Below are 9732 nucleotides of genomic sequence, written 5' to 3' on the forward strand. Positions count from 1 at the left end.
CAGAGCCTAAGAGTAGGAAAGGTTGACTACCTTTCTGGGAAAGTTTCTCTATGGGCTGTTGTTAGAACAATTTCCAGAGACTTTAAATGATTATATCTTTTTTTAAAAAAACAAAAACAGTTTTCCCTGCTCAGTTTAGGCTGTACTGGGGAGACTTTCCACTGTGCTCTTTTTGGCCACTAAAGTCCCACTCACTGTCACCTTGGTGTGCCTTGGAGTGAAGACACTGTGGGGGTACAGCATCCCAAGGCCCCCGACACAGGTGCACATGGCCTGTATGCAACCTCTTTCATGCAACATTTTCTCAAGCATTGAGCATAAGGTAAAGCTGAGCAATTCGTTCTCCTCCATGTATACCAAACCAGCTAGCGAGATTTTGTTTTTATTTCTGAGTGAAGCATGTGAGCCCACTGTTTTTAGTCTCACCTCAGTAAAACATTCAGAAAAATGTACAAGTGCCTCCTAAATAATGTTAAAGGTTTCACAAGTCAAATCAATTTCCCAGAATTTCAAAATTGTATTTATATGAAAAAAAAAAAAACCACCTCTGTACTAAAACATTTAAAGATGCTTAATTTACTTTAAATTTCAAATTTAGGACAAGAATTTTATAGTATAATTTTTGTATACTCCAGTATTTGGGGCAAAAAATTCAAAACTGGGAGAAGTTTGCAGAAAAGCTTTGAGATCCCTTAGACATACTCAGGCCGATCACTGTCTCTCCAAGGTTTGCATTAAACCAGTGGAAATTCTTCCGCTCGTGGTCTCAAACTTTCTCCTCCCATTTTGTTACCCACACATTCACATACCAGTTTCATAGTTTCTGCCATACCTTCATGATTTTTACATATTTATATGGTAATTGCACTTACCTGTTTCTTGCTGATATATTTTAAACTCTTTCTTTCTAGGGCTGGGGGTATGCCTCAGTGGCAGAACACTTGTTTGGCAGATGAGAGGCCCTAGGCTCACCCCCGGTACTAAAATAAATAGTGCCCCTTTTAAAATGCATTCATTTACAGCACTTGCCTGGCAAGCACAAGGTTGTGAGTTTGATTCCTGGTGCCTGAACACCACCACTCCAAAAAAAATGCATTCATTTGAATAACAAACATGCTATCACTAGTGCAAATAGACAATTCATAAATATAATGAAACAAAAGTCATGAAAACTGTAGCTGGCTAGGTATGCCAGGCACGTCTGTAATCCCAGCACTCAGAGGCTGAGGCAGGAAGATTGCTTTTAGTCTGGGCTACAAAGTGAGTTCAAGGTCAGCCTTAACTGCAAAGCGAGACACTTGTCTCAAAAAGACAAAACAAAAATAAATAAAATAAAATTGTAGCCAGGTGCTGTTAAAGGTTCTGAACTTGTACTGCTTTCTCTGTTACAAAAAGAATTGTGAAACAGAGTGAGATCAGCTCCATACACATGGTGTCCCATTAACAGTCATAATAGCTGCATGAAGTAGACTGCACCCACTGTTTTACATAGCAGGAAACTGAGGCACAAGATAAGGAGATGGAGGAGGCAGCCAGTGCTCTTAGCTGGTGCACTTCCCACCGATACGGGAAGAAGTGATTGTGTTGCACTCGAGCTGCCATGGGTGTTTGTGGGCGGCTGCATGGCAGCTCACATCTGTCCACACTTTGGAAACATGGGTCTTGGGAGACGTCCACAGATAACCCTGGGAAAAGGAGGCTTCCTTTCACACTCACGCCCACATGAACAGGTTTTTATTCCCCTTTTAGAGACTCTGATCTTATATCGGCATCTAAAAGGGCCTGAAAGTGCTGCAGAAAAGACTCCCCAACATAGCACCTCACAAACTTACTTGATCTCAATAAGGGAAGCACGGTAGCATCTCAGGTGTCAAAAATGTTTCAAGGAGCAGTTTGGGAAACTGGATTAGGTCCAGTGTTTAGAATGACATTCAACTCATTACAATGTATTGTATATATGTAAAACTAAAGGGCTATTTCTCGCCTGAGGAGATCTTACAAATACCCAAATCGAGTTCTGTTATCAGGTATGTTTTCTCAAGTTATGCAATCCAGATCTTTTCAAAAGGTCATCTGCTTTCGAAAACCTCATGCAGTCCACCCTACTCCCTTCCCAGGCAGAACAATAGCAAATCTCAGCAGGTCCCACCTGTCCCACGGAGGGACACAAGCAGTCAAGCGAACAGGTACCTTGGGCATGAGGACTTACCATAAAAAGTAGCCTTCATGTGTTAGGTACGCTGCAGTCAAAGTTCAGTCAGTAAATCTCGAACCTATTTCAAAGACTCACAACTGGCAGGGGAAATAGCCTCGGGAGGGAGTAACATCTGTGATAAAATAATGGATTTTCCTTTTTTTTTGAGACAAGGTCTCCCTATGCAGTTCAGGCTGGCCCTGAATTCCCGGTAATCCTCCTGCCTCAGCCTCCTGAGTGCTGGGATGACAGGAGACTGCTTCCCCGCCTGGCAGACAATGCATTTCTAATTTTCACCACCAATACTGTATCTGCCTTTATGTGTGACCTGCTCAGCATTCAAAAGTTTAAGGAACTGTGCCTTCTCTTCCTCCTCCTTTTTTTCTTTGCATGTTGAGAATGGAGCCCTGCGCCTTGGCACATGGTAGCCAAGTGTAGTACCACTGAGCTGTGTACTTCCAGGCCCCAGGGTTTCTTGGTGAAGAAAAACCAGAGCCAAATTGATGACTTATGTTCACACTGTGCTCCCTCCAACAGAGGGGACAGCAGTGGCCCTGGGCTGAGAACTGGGACACAGCTGTGAGAGAAGTTGTCCTTGTGAGGCAGACCTGTTACACCAAATGCTTCAGTTCATCCACTGGCGGAGCCACGTGTGGATGTGGCGCACCCAATGGCTCCAGCTACATTTTCTGAAGTCTTGCAACAGCCCCCTGTCTAGCCTGAGGTTACTCCTTCTTTCCTGGTTCCCAGAGCCCCAGCGGCTCAAGGCAGGGCTTCTCCTTCCCCAGAGATGCTGCCTCTCAAGAAGCAGTTTCAGTCTTTTCCTCTCCACATTTTCTTAGCTGGCATTTTTTGAAAACCAGGAGGAATAGAACTTTTGAGCAGGTCCCTCCCTACCAGTGGGCTCTGGGATAGTAACTCCAAGGCTGTGGCGGGAGTCCTGCCAAGAGCCCTTAGAAAACAGATCGGGAAAGGGAACTGCTAGACCTATCATAACTTCATAGGCTTTGCTTCAGGAACACAGTGGCTCACTGAAAAAAGGGGTCTGATTTAGAGACAGAGCCTGTGTTGGGCTGGAGATATAGCTCATAGGCACAGCACTTTCTCAGCATGTTAAAGACCCTGGGCTCGACCCCCAGCCCCAAGAGGCAGCCCTAGTGTTCCACAGCAGAGTTTAAAACTAGAACTCTTGAGTCTGCACGTTGGGGACTTAACCCCCAAACAGATGAGAGCAGACCCCACCACCCCTATCTCAAACTTAAGAACTACAGATATAAAATAGTTACTCCTGAACTGGTAAAACTGAAACTAAAAACAAAACCAGAAATAACTAAACTCTAGGAGTATTATTGCTTAGCCATTTCTTTGTATTTTTATTGAATTTTTTCTTTTTTAAAAAAATGTCTGTCTGGTTACAACAAACTTGGAAACTACAATTACAATTCACAGATTGTGGCAGAAAAACAACACATGCCGTCAGGAATCACATCGGTCCCTTTCCTCCTTACTCATTCTAAACAGAGTCCAATACACAAGCATCAAATATGAGCACTGTCATTTTTCTTTTTTTCTTAGAAGGGGGAAAACATTTATTCTGGCAGCACTTTGACAATTCCAGGAAGTGGCTTTGATACCACAAGTTGCAGGAATAGAAACCATAACAAACTTGGAGGGCATTTGTTTGAGAGGCCAGGGACTCCTTGGTTGGACAAAAATTCCTCTTGTGCTTAGTGAATTGCTTGTTAGCCTCGGCTGGTTGTTGAGTCTTTCAGGGTGTTGAAAGAGAAAATGGAATTTTCTACATAGATGGCAAAAACTCCCGCAGAGCAGAGTGTTTCTGTATCTCCACCCTCTCCCCATGCTGAAGCAAGTTCTCAGGCTGTTCCGGAGCTTACTGTGGTCACAGGACCCTCTATCACACCAGCTCTTAGGCCAAAACATACTTGACACCAAGCTTAGCTCTTACATTGCTTCTCCAGGGTTCAGATGACAACATAAAACATCATGTATGAAAAAACAGCACATACTAAGAACGTGAGCATTGATGTTCATGAAAATAGCAAACACTTTGCAGGCTGTACCACCCAAAGGGGCAGCATTTCATTTAACATGGCCTTCTGGGGAGGGAGCCCAAAGTCACACACTTGAATGCCTTTATCCACAGACTGGTCAGAACTGGCTGATGTAAGGAACCTTCTCATACCAATTAAAAAATTCTTACTGCCTAACAATTCAGTGGTCCATAAAGCAATTAAATGTTAACATTCAGTTTACATTTACACCTATACACACACACACAAACACACATATACACACACGAGAACTGTGACCAAAGGATTAACCAGATGAATCTTGTGACTGTGTTCTAAAAGGAAAATAAAATCTCAAACTTGAGCTGTCATATTCAAGTATTAAAAATAGAAAAATAGTCTAATCCTACTTGATTGTATGATCACAGGAAATCATACTTGTGTAACTGGGGCTCTGGAGTAGGTGAAATTAACTCCTGGGGCACAAAGTTTGCTATTAAAATCAACTGAGATTTCTCAAAATGCAGCCACTTATATTCTTTTTGAAGTATATGGAGACTTTGTGTCTTGTGGCATTCCAAGAGTCAATACTTTATAAATGAAGGGAAAGAGTAATACCAGCAGAGTCACTTTTATTGTGTGACACTGGTGAGAGAAGGTTAGTTTTACACACTATCTGCATGGGGAGGAGGCAGATGTAAACAGAGTCTTCGCATTCTTCAAAGAATGTGTTACTTCTATAGCAGATGCTGTTTAGCCCCAAGCAGGAGACTGAAGAGCAATTTGTTGGGTTTGCTTTTTAAGTTTTACCTCCTAAGGATTTCAAAACCAGCGTTTTACCAGGTCTGGATGGTAAAGTGCATAATAAGAGATTCTGTATGAATAAATGGCCAGTGTAGGATTGGGCTCCTCAACTAGGCAGCTTTCTACCTGAAGGTCCCACAGCCAGGTGTGGAGGGTTCACAAAGCATTCTGCTAGACTGTAGACCCTGTTCTAGAAAAGCAAGATGTGTATTAGCAGAGAAGCCAGCATGATTCAGAATTGACTCTTGATTATCTAAATTATTGAAAGACTCAGGTTTTTTGTGGACTTTTTGTCCTCTTTGGCCCCCAAAAGTACCCCACCTTTGCCCTGCACTAATTATAGGTGGGGAGAAAACAGGAATAATCCTGCCATCAACCCACTAACCTACAGGCAAGGACATTAATGAAGAGATGGGTCTGAAGCACATGGAGAAAGATCTTGTTCATTACTGGCAACCTCTGTGAATCAACATTAAGTCCATGGGCTGACAGTTATCTCATTTTTTCTTTTTAAACTCAAAAGGAATATTAAAGAATAAAGAAAGAACAAAAATGTCTAAAATAAGGAATCAGCCCCATCTTGGCACAGTTCTCATGCAAAATATTGCACCCAGTGTTAACTGATGCTAGAAGCTTCAAACTGTATAAATTTAAAGGTATTTGCATATTATAAAAATAAAGATAAACATATACATATCTTACACTAGTTACGGAACAGCAATGAACGTCGGTCGATCCCTCTTTCACATTGAACAGAACTGAAACCGAAGTGCCCTAAATACTGCCACCTGTACTGTAACTATGGCTTATGTGTGCACAGAAAACAAAATCCCTGAGAAGCCATTCGACTCTTCTTCAAGTAGCGCTTTCCTTAGAGGATCACAGTTCTGAGGTTCAGTTTGTGAAACGTTTGCTCCATGTTCTCTCCCATCCTTCCCGTGCCCCTCCAGGGCGGCTCAAAGCACCCCGGGTGCATCTTCACTGGTCTCACCACGCATGCTCGGGACTTGGAGGGCGTGCCATGAACAGAAGAAGATGGGACAGTGGGTCCCACTGCTCGGTTTTCTCCATGGAAACCCCGCAGCCAGAAAAGTCACTGGTTTCTGTGCTTTTCACCAACATTCTTCCTAGATGGATAGACGAGAAGAAAGCACAGATATGACAGAAGCACATCACAGAATGAACCCTTTTTTTTTCTTTGTATTTAAGAGGAGATATGACTCTTCTTTATTAGTACACATACGCAGTACCCAAGGATTATACTCACAGTGGGGAGTCGGTACATGTACATGACACGTCTCAGTTCTTTTTTCACCCAGAGGATGACAGTCTTAGTTGTAAAAACAAAAAAGGGAGTGATGGTTTTCTGGACAGATTTTTATCTCTACTTCTAGAACTCCTTATAAACACGTAAATGGTCACTCTAGTCCCATAAAGAAAGAATCTTTTCAGCAGTAAGTTAATCAAGACATGTCTGTGATATTAAGCTCAGGTCAGCCATAAAACCAGAATGATGACAATTGATTATTACCACTTATCCCATTATAATGTCACAGCTTAACTACGGTTCTAACTAACAACCCCAAACTAAACACAGAATGGTTTCATCTCAATAAACACATATACTAAATAGCCCTCCAGGATTAGCAATACATATAAAAAGTAAAAATGGATGTCTGTCAGGACTAAAAAGCATGATTTTACTTGAAGTGTTACAAGCAAGACTGTCAACTCAAATATAGAACTTGATAAATATACAGTGAAGAAACTATTGCATCCTCAGCTAATTAAACAAAGCAGCATTCAACTCAAACAAAAGAGTTGAGGACAACATGTCAAACATCTCCATTGTTTATTTTGGCTTTCCTACAACCACATGAGATAGGATGTTTTTAAAAGTATTTCAGCAACATTAAATAAAACATGCATGGACAATGAACAGAAAGAAAAAGGGATTATGCTCTGATTCCCCACCTCTGTCAGTGCTGCTTCATTTCATTGATGCTGATAACTAGGCATCCACTAAAACATCCTTTCAGCCCAAAGAAGAACCAGGTGGGGGTTAGTTTGCCTTTAATAATAAACGCAGCATCACTAAACTAAGCTCCTTCTACTTAGTAATTACATGCTATGAATTCTGTCCTTTGTTGTATTGCATTATTTAATTAATTCTCAACTTCCTATCAATCCCATCAGGTAAGCTCCTGCATTTTATTAAGAGAGAAACCAGGGTTCCAAGAAGTTAAATAACTTCCTGCAAAGAGGGTATCTACTACTGTGGAGCAGAGCCAGATCTCTCATGAGGGTTATCTGGCTCCAAAGACAGCTTGACAGATAACACAGAGGTAGGCTATTTGGGGCTCTAGGGATAGTTTCATATTTCTATGGCACTCAGCCAAAGAATTTTTTGAAGGCCTATTAATATAGTAAACTCTCAGTAGAAAAGGTTTGGAATCTGTCTCAAATTCCAATAATACTATGCTACATCTAAGCTATATGGCTGTGTAAAACACAGGCCTCAACTTGGCAGTGAAGTGCAGTCTGTAAGTTTTGGGTTCATGTGGCAGATGAGATATGTAAATATTTTCCTCTGAATCTAATGAACCTCTGGAAACACGGACAGTTGTGTCTGGCTGTCTGCTCCTCTGAGCCACTGAGAAACACAGGAACACTAGTGAAGGGCATGGAGAGGGAATATCCCACTATTCATCCAATTCAGCATTTTCCCTCATCAGTACCATTTCTCATGTTTAGATTTAGGGGGAAAAGAGCTGTTGAATCTCTTAACTTTCTCTATTTCTCCCTGCCTCTCCATCTCAGTAAGCTCATTTTCATTCTAAAATGCTAATTCCCAACTTTTCCTGATTCTTCCTGGTAGAGACCCTGTTTACACACTTACTGTGCCAGGTATTGTATTTTAATTGCAATCAGACAGCCACAAGTTTGTCTGGTTATTTCTTTGATTCCCAGTCTATTAGCTTCTTGAGGACAGGGTCTGATTTAGCTATTCCTGAATGCTCAATGCCTGACAAGTATGTACTATAGAGCAAACAATAAAGACTTAATGAATAATGAATAAGATGTGATAAAAAAAAAAAAAAAAAGAAAAAACATAGGTAGACCCTCAGGAGCTGAACCCTGGACAGCTTCAGAAACCTCGGTGAGCCACTCCCACCCCTCCCCCACAGGCACGAGGGCCAGGTTGAGCCCTAGACAGCTTTGGGAGCCTCAGTGACCATACCCCACTGCCCCACACACTCACAGGGGCCAAGCTGAGCACTGGACCACTTCAGAAACCTCGGTGAGCTGCCCCTGTCTCTCCCCCACTGACATGGGAGCAATGGCTGGACCCCTGACAGCTTAGGGAGCCTCAGTGACCATGCCCTGTGCCCCCCCATCATAGGAGACAGGCTAAGTCCTGAACAGCTTTGGGAGGTTCAGTCACCAGTCACCACACCCCGCCCTACACACACCCTCATGGGAGCCAAGCTAAACCCTGTAAAGCTTCAGGAGCCTCTGCAACCACACACCAACCCTCCTGTACTGGCATGGGAGCCAACTGAGCCCCAGAAAGCTTTGGGAGCATCGGCAACCACACCCTGCCTCCACACCCCCTCACAGGAGCCACGCTGATCACCAGTACCTTTGGGTACTTGCCCTTCCACTCCCACACTATTGTGGGAGTGAGGCTGAGCTCCAGGGAACCTCCAGATCTTCAAAGATGACAAAACAAAGGAACAAAATACAATCTTAGATCTCCCCACCCGAAACAAGTCCAGGAGACACTGACACAGAAAAGCTTGGAAATCATACACTTGAAATTTCTGAAATGATAGCAACTGAAGTAAAGAAATTCCATCAGCCCATAGAAGACATCAGATCAGAAATAATCTCTCAGGTAAAAAAAGAAATGACAACAATAACAAAAGAATTGCTCAGCACATCTAAAGAAGACATAGATAAAAAATAGAGGAGCACAGAAAAATAATGGACACCTTGAAGGAACAATATAGGAAAGAATTAGAATGCATGAACTAGATTCAAACAGATATCTGGAAATTAAAAATTCCATCAAAAGCTGGCAAAACCCCTTGAATGAAGCTGAAGATAGACTTTCAGACCTTGAAGACAGCATTGCAACTAATGATTGTGAAACAAAGGATCTCTTAAAAATAACAAGGAACCAGGAAATAACAATTCAACAGCTGCAAGATGATGCCAAAAAAAAACAATGTAAGATTAATAGGTGTCAATGCAACAGCAGGAGTCAACACAAATGACTTAAAAAGGCTATCTGCCAGAAGTAATAGCAGAAAATTTCAGAAAATGGAAAAAAAATATTTCAGAAAATGGAAAAATAGCAGAAAATGGCAAAAGAATCTGACATACAGAAAAAGGAGGCATACAGAATTCCAATTAGCCATAACCAAAATAAATCTACACCCAGACATACAATAATCTAGATCCCAGAAATTCAGCAAAAGAAGAGAATATTAAAAGCTGTTAGAGTAAAGAAATACAACACTTATAAAGGAAAGCCCATCACAATCATTACAGATTTCTCAACACAAACCATCAAGTCAAGAAGAGTTTGGTGTGAAGTATTTCAGATCCTGAAAAAAAACAACTTCTGGGGCTGGGGATTTAGCTCAGCGGCAAAGTGCCTGCCTGGCAAGCGCAAGGTCGTGAGTTCGGTTCCCGGTA

General features: G+C 42.0%; 1 protein-coding gene across 4 annotated transcripts in view; it reads right to left on the reverse strand.

The window, feature by feature from the left end:
• Window positions 1-3538: 3538 nt before the first annotated feature.
• Window positions 3539-9732, reverse strand: part of Mfhas1 (malignant fibrous histiocytoma amplified sequence 1) — a gene marked incomplete at its 5' end in the record, with an annotated part of 93679 nt that continues 87485 nt past the window's right edge. For all 4 annotated transcript variants that reach the window (XM_005398356.2, XM_013521535.1, XM_013521534.1 and 1 more), the window contains 1 exon segment: window positions 3539-6155. In XM_005398356.2, coding sequence (XP_005398413.1) covers window positions 6122-6155 — 34 coding nt within the window. In that variant the 3' untranslated portion in view covers window positions 3539-6121.

Source organism: Chinchilla lanigera, unplaced genomic scaffold (assembly GCF_000276665.1).
Source record: "Chinchilla lanigera isolate Chin_1 unplaced genomic scaffold, ChiLan1.0 scaffold00062, whole genome shotgun sequence".
In the NCBI taxonomy this organism is placed as follows: domain Eukaryota; kingdom Metazoa; phylum Chordata; class Mammalia; order Rodentia; family Chinchillidae; genus Chinchilla; species Chinchilla lanigera.